Raw genomic sequence first — 23026 nt, 5'->3', positions numbered from 1 at the left:
CTGGTCATAGAGCTTTCTCTTATCGTGCCCCTGTTCTGTGGAATATTCTCCCCGCATCAATAAAACAGTCAAATTCTGTGGAGACTTTCAAGTCCAGACTTAAGACGCACTTATTTTCTCTTTTGTATGGCTAGCATACTGGCATAGTATAGTCTGCGCTTTTTACTCTTAATTCATTTTATTAGGAAATGTAGCATGCCGCGGCCTCAACTTTACCTAAATTCTGGGTCTTTTAGTGAAGCTTAGGGCTATTGGCCGGCGATCACCTTAGTATCCTGTTTTTCTTGTTGTTTAATGCTGACAAATTGTACTGTATTTCTTGTCTTTCTGATGCCTGATTCTGTTTTTTCTCCATTTAAGGTGCAACTCCATCCAGAGATGGTGTGGTATTTGTGCTGAAAACCCTCCTGTCCTGTGCACCAATAGCATTTCTTGTATATTCATTGTTTGAATTCTTCTGTAAATTGTGTCTGTAGCACGGCCCAAGCAGAGGGTCACCCCTTTGAGTTTGGTTTGCTTGAGGTTTCTTCCTCAGAGGGAGTTTTTCCTTACCACTGCTGCTCTGGGGGTTAAACTTGTGTGAAGCGCCTTGAGGCAACTCTGTTGTGATTTGGCGCTATATAAATAAAAATAAATTGAAAATAAATGCTAAATATGAATGAAATTGGTGAACTGGTTCTTGAATCGCGCTAATTGCGCTAAGGGTGACAATATCATGAATATCTTGCTGTGACCTTTAAATTTACCCCAAGGTCACCATAATCAACTGGTGTTGAGGGGTCACCCAAGTACACCCTTATGCTAAATATGAATGAAATTGGCCAACTGGTACTTGAGATATCACGCTAACAATCCAAAACAGACGGACAGACATGCTCATCGCTATTAGAGCCCGACCAATATGGACTGTTTGAGGCCGAAGCTGATAACGATATTTGGATGAAAAAAATGCAGATAATTGATAAATCGGCTGATTTGCCGATAGCCGATAAATCAGCCGATATTATTTATTTATTTTTTTTAATGAATAAAATGTTCTTTTTTGGACCCTTAACAAAAAAGGTATGAGCTAAAAGCTGAAATAAATTACAATTTAGTAAAGCTTGGTCCCAGCCGTCGTGTATGACGGCATCGGCCCCAGAGGGTTAATGGCGAACAGCAGTAATTCCCAGAACCCTTCCGGACGATCAGTGAATCTGAATGTTTCAACCTCTTAGCAATAAATGAAAGTTTTTCATGCTAGAAATGAGGTCTACACAACGTGGGCTTAATAAAAAGCGTGACCGATGCAATGAAGCACATTTGACACATTACAACATAAACTGAGTTAATCAAACTGAGTTGAACTGAAATGGGATAAATGTGGGGTGAATGTAATCGCAAAGTTATTACAAACAACATTCTTATAAACTTACTTGTATGCTTTTGTCAGTTGATCAGTGAAGTGTGACGGTGAACTATGGGTGCCGGTGATGAACACATTTAAGCAGAGGTGTAAGCAGCTCTCAGTTGAATGGAGTCAGAGCTCCATCTACTGGACAAACGGTGCAAAGACATTTTACATTGCCGACAAACATTATTTCAGTAACTGTTCTGTTTATAAAAAAAATTATCAGCGTTCTATCGGCAAAATTTCGGCCGATAGTGAGTACTCTGAAAAGGGCTTATATCGGCTGATCATATCGGCGGGCCGATATATTGGTCGGGCTCTAATCGCTATATCCCCCAAATTCAAACAAATTCATATTTTTTACTAGACCAGTGACTTTCGAGATTCATTAGATCTGACTTGACATCAACTCAGCTGAAAAGCTAAAGTTTAAAACCATACATTTTCTATTCTATTATTATTTATTAAAACAATAATGCAGTAAGGTCATGTGTGTGTGGAAGTACACATGCACATATGCTAGAGTACTGTACTTAAGTATGTCTGTTGTCGTACTGGAGCTTTATTTACCTGACAGCACGATTGACAAGCTAGTTTGTGGATTCAGATTAAACAAAAGTATAACCAACACACACATTTTATTATATCAACAACTATGTTGGAGCTAGCCTGATTTCCAGAGGCGGTGCACCCTGCCCTCGTGCACATGTGGCTTACTCTCCTGCCCCCCCACGTTTTTCATTATTACTAAAATGGTTTGTCCCTTCTGTTAAAGAAAAATCCACAATGGACACTAAAATAATGTGCACCCCCCACAACTCTATGAATTTAATTTTTTCTGAAGCCAAAGAGTGTCCCATTAATGAACTCAAATGTTCATATTGAAAATTTTGAGCTCCACTACCTGTTTTCACACAACAAATAGACATACCCTATAACTGCCATTTTTTCATAAGGCAAACCCATCAAAATTCTTCACCATGGTATGTAAGGTTACAGGTTATGCAAATATTGTTGTAGTTCAGATGCAATAGCACAACAGTAATGTCTAAAGTGTAAAACAATGTTAAAATGCTGAAGTATTTAAATATATTACCTGTTTTTTTATGAAACAAATAGAGGTACCCCATAATTGTCCGGTTTCATACTTATCAAAATAGTTTTTTTCTCTTGACTCCCGCAAATATGATAAAGTTGAAGCGCTGGTTTGACATTAACAAATTGTCAATAAATTGGTCTAAAACTAAAATGAAGGTATTTGGAAATTATAAACAGGATGTACAAATACAGTTAAATATACTTGGGGAAAATATAGATTGTGTCAAGAAGAATAAGTTGTTAGGTGTGATTATTAATGACAGAATTAACTGGAAAGCGCATATTCAACATATACACAAGAAATTTTCTAAAAGTATTAAGTATTAAATAAGGCAAAGTACATTCTAGATGGTAAATCACTACACACACTGTATTGTACCTTACTTGACACACTGTGCTGAAGTTTGGGGTAATAACTATAAAACTACATTACAATCATTATTCATCCTTCAAAAAAGAGCATTAAGAATAATTCACAATTCAGGGGTTCGGGATCATACAATCCATTGTTTATTAAATCAAAGATATTAAAACTTAATGATATGATTTAATTTAAGACTGTTCAGGTGATGCATAAAGCGAAAAATAAACAATTACCTTTCAGAATTCAAGAATATTTTACGCAGAGAGAAGGAATGCATAATTTAAGGGGTTCGTATTATTTTAAAATTGTTGGCGCTTGGACAACTAGGAGGTGCTTCTGTGTCTCCATTTGTGCCCTCCCCCAAAAAATGGAATAATTTACCAGGGAAAGTCAAGCAATGTCCAGATTCAACCGGTTCAAATATTTATACAAAGAAATGGTATTTTCTAGGTATGTATTAGATGAATGTGGTTGTTTTATATGTAGATGCTGTTATACTGAAACCTGTTTTTGTTCTGGAAAGTTTGTTTTGGGTGCTGTCTGGAGAAATATTTGACTTCTTTTATCTGTAGCTATGTGCTGTTGTTCAGATTGTGTTTGGATATGGACGTCTATGAACAGACATACATGCCTGGTTTGATTTGACTTTATACAGGGGTGTAGGCGTTGATAAGCATTGCTTCTGCCTATGCCTTTAGGCACCATGCATTTTGTTTATTTTTCTTATATTTCTTTACACCTTTGACTATGCTGCAATGAGTTTGGTTGTATGTATACGAGTGAATTTTTGTTATGCATGGGTGTCTAATAAATTTAACATGTGACAGAATTCATGGTATGAAATTTAATTAATATGCACAATGCATACTGGATTGTTTTTTTTAATGTTTTTTTTTTTTTTTTGCACTTTGAAGGAGGGACAGTCTCTTTGGGGGGTCTGTGGTCTTGTATCGGACATTATTCATATGCAGTCTGGAAAAAACAGCACATTGTTAACAGTCTATTTCATACCAAGTTAAACTATCATTTGCAGTTTTAACTGTCTGAAAATAAATAAATAAATAAATGCAAATCACTAGATTCTCAGCATCATAAAAATATTTGAAACTGTACGAAACCGGACAATTATGTAGTACCTCTGTTTCATAAAACAGGTAATATATTCAAACACTTCCAGCATTTTAACATTGTTTTACACCAAGAATACTTTAGATATTCCTGTTGTGTGACTGCATCTGAACTACAACATTTGCACAACCTGTAACCTTACATACCTCATTGAAGAATTTAGGTGGCTTTGCTTTCTGAAAAATGGCAATTATAGAGTATGTCTATTTGTTGTGTGAAAACATGTAGTGTATCCCAAAATTTTCAATGTTAACATTCGATTTCATTCACTACACTCTCGAAGTCTAGTGTATGTACGAGGGGATATCAAAAAGTTTTGAGCCTCGCACATTTTTCCCAGTCGGATATTACATCACACCTGGTCTACATCAATGTCTTAGCTACTTATTTCATGTTGGATCATATTGTTTACTTCAATTGTTGAGTCATAACACTGTGTGGAAGAGACACACCCTCCAGTGAAATGGAAAAATCTGTTGTGATATTCTGCTTCACCAGGACAACGCACCAGTCCACACCAGCATGGTTGCCATGGACACTGTGCTCGAGTGTGGCTATGAACATCTTCCCCACCCTATTCTCCAGACCTAACCCCTGGTGACTTCCACCTCTTTCTCAGGCTGAAAAATACCTTTGGGGCCAGAGATTTGAGGATGACGATGAGCTGACTGCTGCAGCGGAGGGCTGGTTAGGGGACCAAGATGTTGAGTTCTACCGACCGGGCATCAATGACTGGCAAACTAGATGGAAAGTGCATGGAGATGGAGGGGGACTATGTTGAAAAATAAAACATTATGAATCCAAATATCTTGCACTTTCTGTTTGAGGCTCAAAACCTTTTGATATCCCCTTGTATACCCATGTTGGGCCGTGGAGTATATTTGGAAAAAACATTGCTGAAAATTAACTAATGAAAATCAGACATTACTTTTGAATTGTTGTTTGACAGGATCATTTTAAAAAACAAAATAATGAAACTGACCTGGACAAAAATGATGATACAATTTACTTAATATTTTGTTGCACAATCCTTTGAGGCAATCACTGCAGTCAAGAGATTTCTGGACCTCTCGATAAGATTTCTGCACCTGCTGACAAGTATTTTGTCCCACTCCTTGTGAGCAAACTGCTCCAGCTGTCTCAAGTTTGAAGGGTATCTTCTCCAGACTACATTTCACCTCCTTCCACAGATGTTCAATAGGATTTAGATCAGGGCTCATTAAAGGCCACTTCAGAATAGTTCAGTGTTTTTTTTTTTTTCTTAGCCATTCTTGGGTGGCTTTAGCTGTATGTTTTGGGTCATTATCCTGTTGGAGCACCCATGATCTGCGATTAAGGCCAAGCTTTTCGACACTGGGCAGCACATTTCGCTCTAGAATGTCTTGATATTTCATTGTACCCTGCACAGATTCAAGACACCCTGTGCCAGATGAAAGCTCACAAGCTACATCCAATAATGAAGCTTGTGAGCTTCATTATTGGATGTAGCAGTGTTCGTACACTTTGTCGGCCATCGGGATGTCTCTGCTTTTCCTGAGAAATGCAGAGTAAGACTTCTTCCGGAAATGAACCTGCTAACTCGCCGAGCAAGAGGGATAATTAGCAGTAAAATACATCAGCAACCACTAATTATCACATCTGCACAGACAGACTTAAAATCATGAAAACGCTGATATGTTGCTAAGCGGGACATTAAAGTGCGACATGTCCTTTGATGGTGTCAAAATATCTGTCAATTAAAACGGATTCAGCCTTTTGAATGATCATCCAATGATCATGCAGAAGATAATGCTGAGGGTCTGGGGGGTGAAAAGAAAATCGTGGCATTTATCCAATAACCACTGAGTTTCAAAGCAATGAAAAGAAGAGAGCGAGAGAGAGAGAGAAGAAAAACTGTTCCATGCAGTCCCATTGACGTGAACGGACACTGGTGAGACGTTAACACAACTGTACATATTTGACCATTTAATTTTTGACATTTTAGGGGAAGGTGAGCTACAATTTCAATTTCTTTTCATTTATATAGCACCAAATCACAACAAATTTGCCTCAAGGCGCTTCACACCAGTAAGGTCTAGTTTTCCCTTGCAGTCTCAGAGAAATCGCCTCTGGTAACAAAACTAAGCCCACTGATGTCTGAGAAGGGCCCATCATATGAAGAAAATGATCAATTAGCTCAGGTAGCGAGGAGCCATTAACCATTGCCACCTATTGAAATATGCATCAATGATTTAGGATATATTATTTATTCACATTTCAATTCCTATGTTGAATATGCTTAAGAACTAAAAATTCATTGCTTTTTGAAAGAATGTACATGCGTTGTTATCAGTGTCAAAAAAGTAATTAAAAAATATAATACAGCTTTTATCGTGACATTTTCTGAACAGCATCCATAATTCATTACTTTATTCTATTTAATACAGATACAGAGTTATAGGTAGGTTCAGGTCACTGCCTTTCAGGACTAAGAGGGCCACCTCCAGTTTTCTGCCCACCTCGATCCGCCTGATGAACAGCAGCTAATGTGACTAGTTATTTGAGCAGGCTGTGCTTGGCTTTTATAATTATATTTATTAAGTGTTGATGAAGTGTTGATTTTTATGAAATTTTATTACGCATGAAATGTGTGTTTCTGCTCGTGCTGGCGCTCTGTCTGTAAAGGAAGTTCCTAATGGATAAAGTTATTTTGATTTTGATTTGATTACAGCCAATAAAATTACTGCAATCCAATTTTGCTCAAGGCTACGATACAAAGAATGGAAGATGCTACTTGTAAATAGAGCACATGAGAAATTTAAGTCAATATCAGATTTTTTTTTTTAATTTTAGGCTATGTGGCTATGACTGGAAAAACTTTGCATCAAGACACTTTTCTTATATATATATATAAAATATCTGTCTAATCAGCCACAAAAACCTGAAACACCTTCATAACGGACTGTGTCTTTCTTGGCTATCCTCACCAGCTTTTAAAAATGGCCTACTTCATACAGATTTACCATACTGCTGGTATTTTTTTAATAGCATTTATTTCATTATTTTAATTTAATATGTTAATGCTGTTGTCCATGTGCAGCAGTTAAATTGCAGCCTGATCAGAACATCTCATTGCATTTCTCAATGTTACTGACATCTCGCAAACTCGAGCGGCAAACTCTCTGAAATTTTGCGAGATTTGCCGTATTTGAAACCTCAACTGGGCAAATAAAACATTCACTCAGCTCGACAGTGATTGTTAGCTGATAAATTTCAGCAGTGCACTAACGTCACGTAATATTTTTAATTACTCACTCACCTCAGACAAACTCAATCTTATGATTATGACTCACAGACTGAGTTAAACTTTCATCTGTATGCTAATGGCGTTAGCATTTTTAGCAGCTGGGAGCTTCACCCATTAGATTCACTTGCCCAAGTGGTTAATGCACTTGGTTTCAGTTCAGAAGGCTCCGGGTTCAAATCCCACCCCTGCCACATTTCTCCATGTAATGTGGAGTTGTGTCAGGAAGGGCATCTGGCGTAAAACCTACATGCAGATCCACCTTGGATTTGCTGTGGCAACCCCGAGTGCAAACAAGGGAGCAACCGAAAGGAGTTACTGATAGGAAGAAAAAAAAAAAAAAAAAAAAAAAAAAAAAAAAAAAACACAACTCATAACTTTTAATGTCCACAACAAGCCATTAGGAGAACCACTGTAGAGTCCCCAAAAATATGACTTAATAAACTCCCAAACTCAAAACAAAACAAAAACCTTCTTTGGAGATTATTGGCAGTTTGCAAACCAACACAGTGCATTACCACCATCGTTTAGGCGTGGAACTGAATGAATGGATTCTGACATACGTTATCAAAAATAACCCGAAAAACAATTTTTTTTAATAATAAAACATACTGATTGTAGTTATTTAACATTTTCCTTTTGCCCGTTGTACACAGATCATGGGTTAAAGCAATAAATGTGCATCTGACTGAAATTTTTTTCCTGGCAAAAATCAATGCCAGCATTTCCCTAAAATGCGGCGTAGTGGGGGCACACACTTTTTCCCCCCCTCAATAAATGCAATATAAAAATCTATTCTAAATCGCCTCCAAGGACAGAGAGAAAAAGCATAAAAATAATGCAAAACCTGAATGTAAAGGTACATAAAAGGGTGGTGGGGGGCGGGGTGTAGTCTTGATTCTAGGGGTTCTGGGGGATCTCCCCCAGAACATTTTTAAAAGAGCAAGTCAAATTTTGTGTATTCTGGTGAATTTTAAATGGGTATGAAGCCCTCTGAAAAAAATAAAAGTCACTTTAAACTGTCAAGTAAAAACACAGTATTGATTACGGGGGGTCTGGCAATGCTCTTTAAAAGAGCAAGTCAAATTTTGCATGCGCAGAGAAACTCGAAACTGGCTTATTCACATTTAATCGGTAAAATGCTCTCACTCGTAAAACAAATGTAGCGTACCAAACTTAAACTTCGGCAAAGCCATATATCAATCGTGACTCACCTTTTTGTGGATTTAAGTCGCTAACCAAGACTCTTGGTGCGATCAAGAAATTAGGCTCGACCGCAGTGTCCCACCGGAGTTTTTATTTGTTCCTCATTAACGTGGCTTTTCCGAGGGGCAGCCAAATCTCAGACCCGGACTGGATCATTAATATCTGCCACTTTGCCAGTTCATCAACTGAAGTTAAAAATGTCCTCCCTTATGTGAAACGTGACTCATTCCTTCAAATGCGCGCAGTGTTACCAGTGTCACGTGGGCTCACCGACAAGCTGAAGTTACGGCCCCTCGCGTAAAAAAAAAAAAAAAAAATCCTTCATGTATGTTTTTTGTGGAACGCTTTTCTTCCAAGTGACTCGTTCTCTGCTGCTACCACCGTCTTTTACTGGCTGGGCGTCGGTCCTCCGGGCCGCAGGTCCGACTGATACAAACCCTCTCTCTCTCTCTGATGGACTCGCTTCTGCTGCTCTTTCGGCTCAGTTCCGAATGTCCATGCCATGGCAATTATAAAACAATGACATCACGCCGACTTAGTGGATTAGTTTTAATCAGATTCACCATCACCAAAACACAAACAGTGAAAAGGGTCACCTGCTCTACTTGGGGAAGGTCTGCCAATGTTCCCATGAAGACGGGGAGGAGAAGGACTGTGGCTCATGGCAAGCAGTAAACAGAGCGGAGAGGAGGGATAATTCACACGGTCCCTTCATCCGCGGTACGGCGCCATCCACGCTGACATTGCTGCTACTTCGATTAGTGCAGAATGGGATGTTGCTTTGACAGTGAGAGTATATTTCAGTCCCAAAACATGCATGACACAACGTGCGTGCACGTATGTGGTTAAATGTTCCAAATGAGGGAAATCCATCGTGGTAACGGAGAACTTTAACCCATGACATAGATGGCTCTTTTGTACTGAATGGCACTGCACGGCAATATCGTTATAGTTTTTGTATAATGGCAAAGATTCTGATAGCCTGGAAGTCTTGACACATCTGAGGTGCCATTTACAGCTTTATGGAATTTACAACCGCTTTTGGCCCTGACCTCTACTAGTTTCGTTTCTCCTCCTATTCTGAAATGTACTTAAAGGGCTACAGTTTTGATCATCATTAACATTTTCACAATTAATCTCATCGCCCTCCAATTTTTGTAATTCAGAATCCTGCCCCTATTCTGATGTTGTACCTTGCCATTCAGATAAGACTGCACTCACCGGAACATGACAGTATGACTGGTTGACTTTGACCGCAATGTTTGGAGGATACTGGTCCTCCTGAACACCAATAGAGTCCGTGTAACAGATTCTGCAAAAGAAGAGATGCGAGAGAGAGCAGGATCACTGTCACAGGTTCACCTGTATGGGAAACACCTACTTTGTGTGCATGCAAGATAGAGAAACAAATGCACAAAAAATGTGGGCATTGGTTTGATGGACAATTTCTAATTTATTTAAAAAAAAAAGGGAAAGGTCAAAGGTGGGTTTTAATAGGAACTATTTGAAGTATTATAGGACCTTACCTAAGAACCACCTGAATCGATCTGATTCCAGGTCGAAGTTCACTGAAAGATTGAATAGTCAAAAATCAAAGTCAACATCACTTATTACTCTAAATTAAAACAGTATTACATGAATACTGATCATTTTGGTTCAAACTTTCTTACCCAGCATTTCTGATCTGGTCTGCTTGGTTTGGTGTTAACTCAAATATGCATTGACTGTCCTGCAGTTTTTCGTTATTCTGGGCAACTAAAAACACATGTACACAAAACCAATTGAAATGACACCAAAACATTGAAAAATCACACAGTTAAAAGACAGTGGATGCTGTAATTTACTAATATCATTACCAAAATGTATATAAAATGCTTTTTTTAATGATAGTCTTCACTCACTTAGCTCTGTTGGTGGCAACAGTGTTTCCAAAGTTTGATAAAAGGGTAGTGGCACCAGCTTGACCTCAGCAGCAGGTGTAGGAGGGAGGGGTTTGGATATGCCATTGAGGTAGTCTGGGCCCTGAGAGGTGGCATTGGGAGAGGAACTGAGGGTAGAGAACGCAACTGGGATGCCCTCTGGACGTCGGGCTGCCAGCCAGCCAGATGATTTGGGGAAACGAGACTCGTACAGCTGCCTGACATTCTTCAACAGCTCTGGGCTGTATTCAGTCTGTACTAGCCTCAGTGCACGCCCCACCAAGTCCTGTTTCAGCCCACTCTTACTGCGACCCATTGAAGACAGCAGCGTCTGCAGGTCAGAGACCCGGAAACTTTTGACCATGTTCTAGAATGGGGACAGGAAAAAAACAAACAAAAAACAAACAAATTATATCTTGATTAGCCTATTTTGACAAAGCTGGAAAAAAAAAAAAAGTTCTGGCTCACACTAGGGAGTCATGACCAAAGTTTTTTTTTTTGTTTTAAAGATCTGCTCTCTTAGTTCTTTTGTTCACGTTTCTCAGACATATAAATAGCCAGATCTATTTGGACAGTGAAATTTTTTAATATTTCGTCTCTGTACACCACCACAGTGGAGCTGAAATTAATGCAATCGGAACAGCTGTCATCTTCATGAACAATCTCTCAACTTACTTTTGTTTGAAGATTTTTTTTATTATCCTGCTTTCAATTTTTCCTACAAAGCCCCATGTCCACTGTCCAATCATGCAGCTGTCTGAGGCAGACATACACTGCAGTGTTTCACGACTGGGGTGGTCAACCAATGAAGCCATCTGCATGCACACTAAAAACCTGATCATTATCTGATTACTGGAACCAAGTGGTTAGTGCACTTGGTTTCAGTGCAGAAGGTTCCTAGTTCAAATCCCACCTCTGCCACATTCCTCCATGTAATGTGGAGTTGCGTCAGGAAGGGCATCTGGCGTAAACCTTGTACCAATTCAACATTGAGATCCAGCTCGAATTTGCTGTGGCGACCCAAAGTGCAAAAAAGGGAGCAGCCGGTGGGACTTACTATTTGATTATTCATGTGGTCGTGTAAACAAAATGCGGTCTGTGATATTTAGTTATCTGATTATGAGAAATCAGATAAACACACCTGGATTCCTCCTTAATACTCAGATTTCTTCAGTGCATGTATACCACTGATTTATTTTGTTGTTTTACATTTGCGCATGTGTAAAAGCAATTGCCACTAGCATTTCCAGAAGTACAGCGGGATGCACTGCCATCTCACTGGGCCTCATAACATCCTTCATCAGATCACAAAGTTCCTAAAGTCTGTTATGCATCTAAAAAAAATTGCCAGGCTGTCTAAGGGTGCATCAATGTCACTTGTGGATTGTTTCAGCAATCTAAAGAGCAAATTTCTTGCCAATCTATGTGGTTTATAGACATATATTCTGGATTTGAGCAGAGCATGATGTCACATTTCCTCACCGTTTGTGTGCCAGAACATCAAACAACTCCGTCGCACCTCCTCTGTGGGAGAGAGAGCGCGAGCGATTTTTTTATCTGATTGGCATTTTTTTTTTTAAGACCACCCACTTGGTTGTGCCACTCCCTTGCCATAGCAATCGCCGTCACATTACATTTTTCTACAAAAAGAGTTTATTTCCTCAGAAACAATTTCCTTGTTGTTGACTGCTAATTTTGAATTGATAGACTATTATTTATTGTGGAAGATGTAATTTGTGGTGCTGTTGAACAGGTTATGCTAAGAGGTATACCTAATACTTAGCCACCCTCAGTCCAAGGCTGGTGAGTAAGGGCAGTGCTACAGTCATGGGATTCTAAGAGCTGGGAGAATCCCAAATGTCATTGGGAAAATGACATTCTATTACCCATGGAAATGTGTATATTGAGGAAATTTGATATGCTGTGCATTTCTAAGTAGTTTATGTATGAATTTAGAAAAGAAATAGAGATGGAGGAGGCTGAGTGAGATGCAGAACGAAAGAGGTCAGAGAGAGGCAGATTCTACAGAAAAATTTACAATGCCAAACAGACTATGATATTCACTGTTTAACAGTAGTTACATTTTAAAGGATGTTGCACAGAATTAATAAAAACTCAGATTTTGGCTATTAGAGGTCATGTGATTATATATGTGTATTAATTTGTGTAGTTTGTAAGCATACGTGAATTATAAACCACAAACCACTATCTAAACTGGTGAAAGATAAGTACTCGCTTTTCCGACAGCTTTTACAACCCCAATTCCAATGAAGTTGGGACATTGTGTAAAATGTAAATAAAAACAGAATACAATGATTTGCAAATCCTCTTCAACCTATATTCAATTGAATATACCACATAGACAAGATATTTAATGTTCAAACTGATAAACTTTTGAAATGGATGCCTGCAACATGTTCCAAAAAGCTGGGACAGTGGTATGTTTACCACTGTGTTACATCACCTTTCCTTCTAACAACACTCAATACGCGTTTGGAAACTGAAGACAATAATTGTTGCAGCTTTGTAGGTGGAATGCTTTCCCATTCTTGCTTGATGTATGACTTCAGTTGTTCAACAGTCCGGGGTCTCTGTTGTCGTATTTTGTGCTTCATAATGTGCCACACATTTCCAATGGGAGACAGGTCTGGACTGCAGGCAGGCCAGTCTAGTACCCGCACTCTTTATGAAGCCACGCTGTTGTAGCACGTGCAGAATGTGGCTTGGCATTGTCTTGCTGAAATAAGCAGGGACGTCCCCGAAAAAGACTTTGCTTGGATGGCATGTGTTGCTCCAAAACCTGGATGTACCTTTCAGCATTGATGGTGCCATCACAGATGTGTAAGCTGCCCATGCCATGGGCACTAACACACCCCCATACCATCACAGATGCTGGCTTTTGAACTTTGAGCTGGTAACAATCTGGTTGGTCTTTTTCCTTTTTTGTCTGGAGGACACGGCGTCCATGATTTCCAAAAACAATTTGAAATGTGGACTCATCAGACCACAGCACACTTTTCCACTTTGCTTCTGTCCATTTCAAATGAGCTCGGGCCCAGAGAAGGCAGCGGTGTTTCTGCATGTTGTTGATGTATGGCTTTCGCTTTGCATGGTAGAGCTTTAACTTGCACTTGTAGATGTAATGACAAACTGTGTTTACTGACAATGGTTTTCTGAAGTATTCCTGAGCCCACGCGGTAAGATCCTTTACACAATAGTGTCGGTTTTTAATGCAGTGCCGCCTGAGGAATCGACGGTCACGGGCATTCAATGTTGGCTTTCGGCCTTGCCGCTTACGTGTAGAAAGTTCTCCATATTTTCTGAATCTTCTGATTATATTATGGACTGTAGATGATGGAATCCCTAAATTCCTTGCAATTGAACATTGAGAAACATTGTTCTTAAACTACTGGACTAGTTTTTCATGCAGTTGTTCACAAAGTGGTGATCCTTGTGCCATCTTTGCTTGTGAACAGCTGAGTCTTTTGGGGATGCTCCTTTTATACCAAATCATGGCACTCACCTGTTTCCAATTAACCTGTTCACCTGTGGAATGTTCCAAAAGGTGTTCTTTAAGCATTCATCAACTTTTCCTGTCTTTTGTTGCCCCTGTTCCAGCTATTTTGAAATGTGTTGCAGGCATCCATTTCAAAATGAGCAAATATTTGTACAAAAACAAAAAAAGTCTATCAGTTTGAACATTAAATATCTTGTCTTTGTGGTGTATTCAATTGAATATAGGTTGAAAAGGATTTGCAAATCATTGTATTCTGCTTTTATTTACATTTCAAGCAATGTCCCAACTTTATTGGAATTGGGGTTGTATGACACTCTGAGAAAACATCCAAGCACACTGTTGAATGGAATCTAGACAAACTGCTGCTAACGTTAAGAATGGAAGATATTTTCCACACATCAATAATAATAATAAAATAATCATAATCATAATTATAATTCAAGAAACCCTTTAGGGAGGACCTGATGGACCAGCTACTGCATGTGTGTTCCAATAGACCATTGTTACATTGTTTGGCACATGGGCACCGAGTACTCCGCAAGTCGCTCATGCAGAACGCTGTGGGGTGCATCGCCTTTTAATGCGGACATGCAGGCTCCGTGTAAATACACGGACATGACTCAATCTGTGGATAGCACTGCGACAAATGCCTGTAACTTGCCCAAAGAAAGTTGGACAAAGTTCCTTAAATGTGTCCCAGTTGTGACAATCAGACAATATTTAATAGAGAACACTTCCGCTGTCAGCTGTAATCCTGTTCAAACATTTTTGACATCATTCAATATCACAACAGTAAAACAGCTTGACTGAAACTATATTTAATGCTGCGATTAAAACGTGCTTCGCACAAATGACAGCTGTGTTTGGGAGGAAAGCTGGAAAATCAGCAGACTTCAGTGTTCTCAGGCAGATTGCAGAATGCTATAAAAACGCAAAATTCCATTCATCCATCAAAAACATTGAAGCATACTGATCTAGCTGTTACAAAAAACAAAAAAAAACAAAACAAGAAACCCACCAACTCAATATTTTTTCAGGTGTTTAGAAACAGTAAAAGGTGCACCGTATGCAGATGAACTTGACCGGACATGGCCCCTGCTCTCGGAGGTTTCGGGGTCACTCGGCTTGTCCTTCTTTGTCCCCAGCAGCTCTCACACAACTTCTGAATTTATCGTAAACCAAAGTCTCCATATCAGAGGGCCATCGGTCTTGGATCTGGAGGGCATAAAAGCTCAGATCGACCCTCATATTCCTGTCCAAACCCGACAAACATTCTTAAAAAAAAAAAAAAAAAAAAAAAAAAATAGGATTTTTAAGTGGCTGAGAACTGTGTTGACGTGACCAGTCCGGTCTGGCCCGACCCAACGCTGTAGAGGCCATCAGGTTCTCCTTAGCCGGTATGGAGCGCTGCTCCTTGGACATGTTTTGGATAAATATGCATTTAATGCTTGACCCCCCCCCCCGGCAACAGACTTGGGAATTCACGCTTAAAGCGCCCTGACGCTTGCACGACTTTGATCCATGCACTTACATGCATGCATGCATTCCACCCGCTGTGGTCTCAGCTGTACGCTGCGCTTTGTTCCGCTGGATGTCAGGCATTGTGCGCTGGACGCTGCATATATAAGATAATTATTTCATAGCGAATTAATAATTTTCTCTTGGAGTTGGCTGCTGAAAACGGCTCTAATCGCTTCCGGAATCACAGTGGGCTGTTCCAGCTGCAGTGTTTCTGGTGCATGTGCTTGAGGTGGAGAACGCATTTGGAGCTGTCTAAAAAGGTAATTAGTTGTCATGTTTATATTGTAATAGCATGGTAAAACAGTTGCATTTTCATTTGTTCTTGTGTGCAGCTGTAAAAGTATGTTTGTGATAGATTTAACATCTTGTTATCATTCAGATGAGCTGCACTCTGGTGCTGTGCGCTGACGCAATCACTCACACGCAGTGTTTTTGACTTGTTTGCGTAATGTTCACGTGAAGTTAAATGGATTGCATTTAAATAGCACTTTTCCATTTCCATCAGATGCTCAAAGTGCTTTACAATAATGCCTCACCCTGATGTCAGGGTGCTGCCATACAAGGTACTCACTGGGAACAACTAGAGCAGGGGTGGCCAAGTTCGGTCCTCGAGAGCCACATTCCTGACACACTTAGTTGTCTCCCTGCTCCAACACACCTGAATCCAATGAAAGGCTCATTAAAAGTCTGCTAAAGAGTCTTTCATTGGATTCAGGTGTGTTGGAGCAGGGAGACGACTAACAGTGTCAAGAATGTGGCTCTCGAGGACCGAACTTGGCCACCCCTGAACTAGAGGATTAAGGACCTTGCCCAAGGGCCCTTATTGATTTTCCAGTCAGGCTGGGATTTGAACCAAGGACACTCTGGTCTCACGTTCATGTAATTAATGCATGATGGAGATTTTGAACATTTCAAAATTTTCTTTGCACACTTGTGTGAAGGTGTGCACAGTTTACAATGGTTTACAATGAGTTTGAGATGAGTTTACTCTCGTGCACGGCAGAGTGCGTGCAAGTGCACAGATCAAAGTGTGCAAGTGCCAGGGGGCCTTTAGGCACTGCTGCGCACACGCAGTCAGACTGCAACAATGGTTTATTCACTAGCTGCACACTTCAAAGGCTGCAATCATCTTCCATTTACATCATAAGTGGTACAACTAGACTGTCCCATTTCAAAGGCTGCTTGTGAAACAGTCAACATGTGCAGCCTTCTTTCCGCTGAACACAGAGTGGCACAGAAGAAGGTAACAGTGTGCAGGCTGATGCTGTGTCAGCTGTACTTATTCATATATTCAATTCATAATAACGCTGCTTATAGCTGCCTGCACTTTTTGTGCTGTGAATTAAGCATGCTGTAAAGCATATGTGAAGAAAGTTTTGTGTTAAGAATTTTCCTTATTGTAAATTTTGACACTTTGAGACTTTTTTACTGCATGTAAATATCATTCCAAATATCAGTTATCACTGTCCTACATTGGTTAAAAAAAAAGCCCTATCAGTTGATCCCTACTGTATTGGACTGCCATCAGAAATTTAAATTAAAGTACAAAAACTGAGTTTTCAGCTCAAAAACAGTCTTTCCACCCACACTTGACATTTCTAGTTCTGTTTCAGCTGAAACATATTGCAATTCATGTAGTCCATTCAGATAGAAACTGTTCATGTAACTTTTGAGTTTTGTTTTTTGTAAGGTGATGAGCATCCATAGTTAACTCCTTTTAGATCAACTCATTTTATGAGCAGTGAGACTGGGCAGACAATCCGTCGTGAGCAAAGCTGTTTACAGTATGATTTTAAAGCAATGTTATCTTATTCACAAGACAATAACTCGTACATTATCTTATAAATGGAATCGCGTTTCTGCGGAGAAACTACCAAACGCCTCGGGTTTAAAGAAAAAGGAAGCAGCTTCATTGTGAAGCCCAGATTGCTGTGGCTGAGACAAACGTTTACCTGTCAGCCTGTGCGACAGAAGGGCAGCACAACAAAAGGTAAAGTTGCAGCTGACATTGTGTTTATTGTGAGCATTTACGTTGTGTTGTGCTAGCTGGCTAGCTTCGGTTTTTCCCCTGATACTGTTAATCATTTCAAACGCTCATTTTGACAGGTGTCGGCATCCATAAACCGACCGGCTCATTACATATTTTACCAAGGCAACAAACGCCACACAAACGCACACCGTGTACACTTAGTCACCGTATGTTTCAACGGTTTCATTGATCATTTTCGGTGTCGCTTTTTCTTCCCGGCTAGCATGATGATAGTTTCATCAACGCACTTGCTTAGTTAACGTTGGGCTACACGGCTAAATACGGTAGCAGCAAAAGCTAGTTCGTCCCATCGTGAATATAATAGCCTATATTTCTTTGTGAGTACGCACTCTTAACTGTAATCACATAAAAAGTGTTGTTTTCGAGAGCGCGCTGAGTTTCCAGGCGCACTCCGGTCCCTGTCTCACAGCTAACCAAAGCCAGTCAAGCTCTACTTGCCATCGCTTCCACCAGTTCGGCCGCCATCTTCGCGCAGCAGTACCGCGAGAGTCAGAGACGACGGCAGGTCTTCAACCAATCAAACGCAAAGCCCGCTTTGATCACCAAGACCCTTCGCCAATCACAAAACGTCTTTAACAAGCACTCGAAGCGGCACAGGCAAAGTGGGCGGAACTAACCGCTCTTAAAATTACAGTACAACTTTTTAAAAACACTAACAGCCAGGTCTTCTATCCAAAATAGGCCTCACTGTCAATTAACAATATAACTTAAAAAAATATTTTGCTATTTATTCCATTTTGGTTTTATAGTATTGAGATTTGGTAAATGTATGTTGGAAAACCTGTGTCTGTTCATCATCGAAGTAAAACAGGAGCTGACAAATGGAGCTGGTCACATGGTGCGTTCAAGTCCCGTCCGGACAAAAAACTCCACTTCATGTTATGCGACCAACCGTGAAATGTGCAGTTGATGCTTTGTCTAAGAGGTATGTTGAGAACTGAGTCAAAGAAAAGTGACTTAAAACATGTACACACATAAATATAAATTAGCCATGTACTCTCCAAAGCATATATATAATTACCTTGTTTCTGATTAGCACAACAGGACTAAATCCGGAGAGAGCACATTTGTAGTCCTTGAGTGGATCCAGTCCTGGTTTTCCAAAAAAATTCTGTGCACAAAGAAAACCTCATGGAAACTCAAATCTTTTAAGGGAATTGTAAAGAGGCATCTTGTAACAGCAGCTGTGGTGTGTTGAGTTTTGGACCTGATTGCAAAAAAAAAAAAAAAAAAAAAATGAGTAGAATGACAAAAAATAACTGTTTTTTTTCAAGTCACAGATCACAGTTATAGCTTCAGTGGATGTTTGATGTGCTCTTTGCAGTGAAACATGCTCTGTTAAATGCTCTAGCACTGCTTCATTAATTTGTATGTCATAATTCAAATTTAAATTTTATTGTAGCTTATTATAGTCCAAACACTAGTATAAAAGCAGCATGCTCTGTGCTTCAACATATCAACAGAAGAGGGCAATGTGGTCCATTTTGTGAACACACACACACACTTTCAACCGCTTATCCAAGATCAGGTCGCGGTGGGGGCTGGTGCCTATCCCAGCAGTCACAGGGTGTGAGGTGGGGTTCATACAGACAAACAAACACATTCACACCTACCTGTGTGTCTTTGGATGTGGGAGGAAGCCCACACAAACATGGTGAGAACATGCAAACTCCACACAGAAATGCTACAGGTGGGAATCGATCCCATGACCTTCTTGCTGTGAGACAACAGTGCTAACCACCAAGCCACCATGCAGCCCCAATTATTTTTCAATATTCTTTTTTTTAACAATTGGTTGTTTTAGTTCCATGCTAGAAAGTAATGAGAGACATCTTTCATCATTTCTCAGAGCCCAAGTCATTGTGTTCAAATGTTTCCTTTTGCCCATTCAAGGGGCCAGAAAATCAAAATGTAAAATTCGCAATGAAAAGGAAAAATAAATGGTAATTGGACTGTATTTATATAGCGCTTTTCCATCTGCATCAGACGCTCAAAAGTGCTTTACAATAATGCCTCATATTCACCCCGATGTCAGGCTGCTGCCATGCAAGGCGCCCACTACACACCAGGAGCAACTAGGGGATTAAGGACCTTGCCCAAGGGCCCTTGATTTTCTGGTCAGGCTGGGATTTGAACTGAGGATTCTCTGGTCTCAAGTCCAACGCCTTAACCACTTGACCATTACCTGCACTGAAAAATACATAGCAGATAATTTTCATTTGAAAAGCTGGAAACAAACTGATTGATGATTTTATATAATCAATAATTTAAATGATTAATTAATTGATTGATTATGACAGATCATTCTTATTCTATTAACTGACTGATCAATTGACAAATATACATTTGTAGATACAATATAGAGACATGGACAGTACTGTGGCTTACTGGTTAGCACTGCTGCCTCACAGCCAAAAGGTTGTGGGATCACTTCCCACCTGGGCTTTTCTGTGTGGAGTTTGTATGTTTTGCGTGCTGGAGGCCATTTTTCATGTAAACTTTACAGAGTAGAGTTTTTCATTCCTCCATCTCTAACAGGCAAGATGAGCACAAACAGCATCCAGGTATTGTCTCAAACACATTATGTTTATTTTAATCCCAGAAATTTCAAAGGTGCAGCATACTAAAAAAATCACAGCTGGAATGTAAACTGACATTTCCATTTGATGTAATGTGCAGCCACAGTGACATCATAGAATAACTAGAATCACTCAGAGAGTGCAAACCTCCGCCAAGGCCATGGGGTCACTGACGCCATAACATCTACACGCCGTGGAATCATTGAACCTAAAAAAGTCTAACAATGATGTTTGCTCAGTAGTAAAAAAAAGTTTCATCTGCTGTAACTGGATAGCATGTATCCTTAGCGCTTGGCATCACAGTTTATTGCAACTTGCACCTTTCCCAGAAGCTACTGTCATCTGAGCACTGATATTGATATTGCATGTGCTTATAGACAAAAACACATAAGAGACAAAATTCAATTTATTTTTCAACTAAACTGCAAATATATGAATTTTTTAACATTTATGAAACACTTCTCTAAACAAGGCCATAGGGTCACTGACCCTAAAGAGATTCCCTCCTTGGCACAGTGGTCTATTCAACAATTCAGTGTTACAACCAAAACTATGATACATACACTTTTCTTTCCTTTATATTTGACATCCTTGACCATGAAAACATACCACTAGAACTTGGAATCACTTTTATGTATTTATTAGTTCAAAAGTTATTGTATAAAAATAATTTTTCGGTAATGGCGGTTTTCTTCTGGATCTATCTCCATAACATTTGAAGCTACATCAAATCTGATGACACCTTACTGAATCAGTACAGATTCAGCTACAATTTGGTGTTAGTTGTGCATCTCTAGTTTCATTTGTCACCTCACACTGACACATGTTTTATTTTCCCTATATTTTTGCATATTCTGGATCACCAGATCTGGAATCCGGATCCGATCATCACCAAACTTTGTTGTTTGATAGAACATTTGACTATGTTACACCCTAATTTTTTCAAGCCTTTCTGCCTTGTTTTTGTGGAGTTAGAAACTATAATGTCAAAATTCCCCCTATCCCGCAATGGTGAAGAATCCTTTAAAACATTTCACCACTAAAATTGAATCACTTGTTCCTCTTGTCATTTCCAACCACTCCACAAAATTTCATCAAAATCCGTCAAATTCCATCAAAAGTTTTTGAGTTATCCTGCTGACAAACAGACAGACAAACAAACGCGACCGAAAACATAACCTCCTTGGCGAAGGTAATTACTGCATATGGTGACTTTAGTTACTAGAAACCAATGAAAATGTTGAAAACATTCACAGAAAACTAATGTGATGTGTTTAAATGTGTGTAAAATACATTACATTCAATTTTAACTTTTCTAAATAAAACTGAAGGACATGGCAGGGTCTAAGTAGTTTTTTTTTTTTTTTTTTTTTACTTTTTCAAACAAATGGCAGTGTTAATAATTGCAAAACACATAACCCACTGAGAAATATGGATGCTGGAGAAATAAATGAAGATGAAACGCATTAGCACACATACACACAAACAGAACAACCATCACCCTGAAAACTACGGCATTATTTCCGACTCTGGTGTCATCAGCGAGGAGATCAGCCATCACTTGAATGCTGTTTCTATCACTTTTCAGTATAGTTAATTTCATTTCAATTCAGTTTATTTATATAGCCTCAAATCGCAATAAAGCTGCCTCAAGGCACTTCACATGGGTAAGGTCTAACCTTATTTTTGGGTGGCTGTGACTGAGGGTGTTCCAGAACTGCAACCTGCATTTGAAGATGAAGACCGAAGTCTTCATCTTCAGGCTCTTGTATGGTGCTGAGTCGTGGACCCTGTACCAATGCTGTGTCAAACATCTGGAGATGTTCCACATCAGATGTCTCCAGCACACCATGGGACTGGCCTGGGAGGACCAAGTGCCGCACATCGAGAACCTGGCGTATGTCAGCATGACAAGGATAGCGGTGTACATCATCACCCAATAAATGAGGTGGCTTGGGCACGTCATTTGAAAGCCAGGAAGCCATGTTCCAAAGATGGTGCTGTTTGGCCAGCTGAACGACGGCCAGCAGCCCTTTCAGCAGCGGCTGAAAAAGCGCTATCAAGAAGGATTTGCTCATCTGCCAGTGGAGGTGCAGACCCGCGATCGGCCTCTTCAGCCACGAGAAGACACACCAACGCTGAGAGGACATCATTGTCAACACTGACGGACCGCCACAAACAAGCATCTTTGGGACTTTAACATTTCCCATAATTCCCCTGTGCTTCCCAGAATGCACCGTGGCACCAGCAGAGTTACGGCATTTCAAAGCCATGTAAACAATGGCTAGCGAGGATGTGGATGGCGTTGATTCAGTGACTTCACAAGCGATTATGATGATGACACATTCTCCAAAGTTGAGAGGGTTATCTAGAAGAGGTGTAGCACCTATGATGAAATTCTGCCATGCCCGATGTTGTCTTGTTGTCCAGACTTCACGAGGTGTATTTACATTGTGCCCTAAACCGGAACGCTGCTGAAACTGCCCTTTCGCGTGAGTCATGGGCCACGAGACTGCATGAGATTCACAACTGCGAAACGGCGAATACTTAATAAATCAAGAAAATGGGGGACAACTTACAAGAAAAACCTGAGTGGAGAAACCCAATCCAGATGGCACAAAGGGGTCACTGAATGGTTTGACATTTAAGAAAATTATGTCATATGCTAAGACCTTTGCAGTCATCAGATCTCAGCCAAATGGAACATTTCTGGGAGATTTTGGACCGATGTGTCAGGCTCTTCATCTCCATCATCAAAAAACCACATTAGAGAATGTCGTGAAAGAATGAAGTTCCATCACTACAGTAGAATTCCAGAGATTTCTGAATCAATACAAAGACATATTAAAGCTTTTCTGAAGGCACACAGTGGGCCAAAGCCTTACTAAGGCATTTTATATTGTTTATACTTTAATTTGTCACCTGTCTGTATGTGTATTTGACATTTTTCTAACACAGGTGTCTTCACATT

At 39.8% G+C, this 23026-nt stretch overlaps 1 protein-coding gene across 2 annotated transcripts in view; it reads right to left on the bottom strand.

Moving 5' to 3' along the window:
* pias4a (protein inhibitor of activated STAT, 4a) overlaps positions 1-17973 on the bottom strand; it is a 57008-nt gene extending 39035 nt beyond the window's left edge. Inside the window, exons 1-5 of one of the 2 annotated variants that reach the window (XM_034180229.1) lie at positions 17915-17973; positions 10371-10755; positions 10140-10224; positions 9996-10037; positions 9691-9781 (exon numbers count right to left, since the gene is read on the bottom strand). In XM_034180229.1, the coding sequence (XP_034036120.1) occupies positions 9691-9781; positions 9996-10037; positions 10140-10224; positions 10371-10755; positions 17915-17941 (630 nt within the window). In that variant the 5' untranslated portion in view covers positions 17942-17973. Of the gene's footprint in view, positions 1-9690; positions 9782-9995; positions 10038-10139; positions 10225-10370; positions 10756-14968; positions 14988-17914 lie in introns of those variants that run through there. The other variant, XM_034180230.1, reaches the window with a different exon arrangement.
* Between the last annotated feature and the right edge of the window lie 5053 nt (positions 17974-23026).

The sequence above is a fragment of the Thalassophryne amazonica genome, chromosome 10 (genome assembly GCF_902500255.1).
Source record: "Thalassophryne amazonica chromosome 10, fThaAma1.1, whole genome shotgun sequence".
Classification (NCBI taxonomy): Eukaryota; Metazoa; Chordata; class Actinopteri; order Batrachoidiformes; family Batrachoididae; genus Thalassophryne; species Thalassophryne amazonica.
This window is presented reverse-complemented; position numbering and strand designations above follow the sequence as displayed.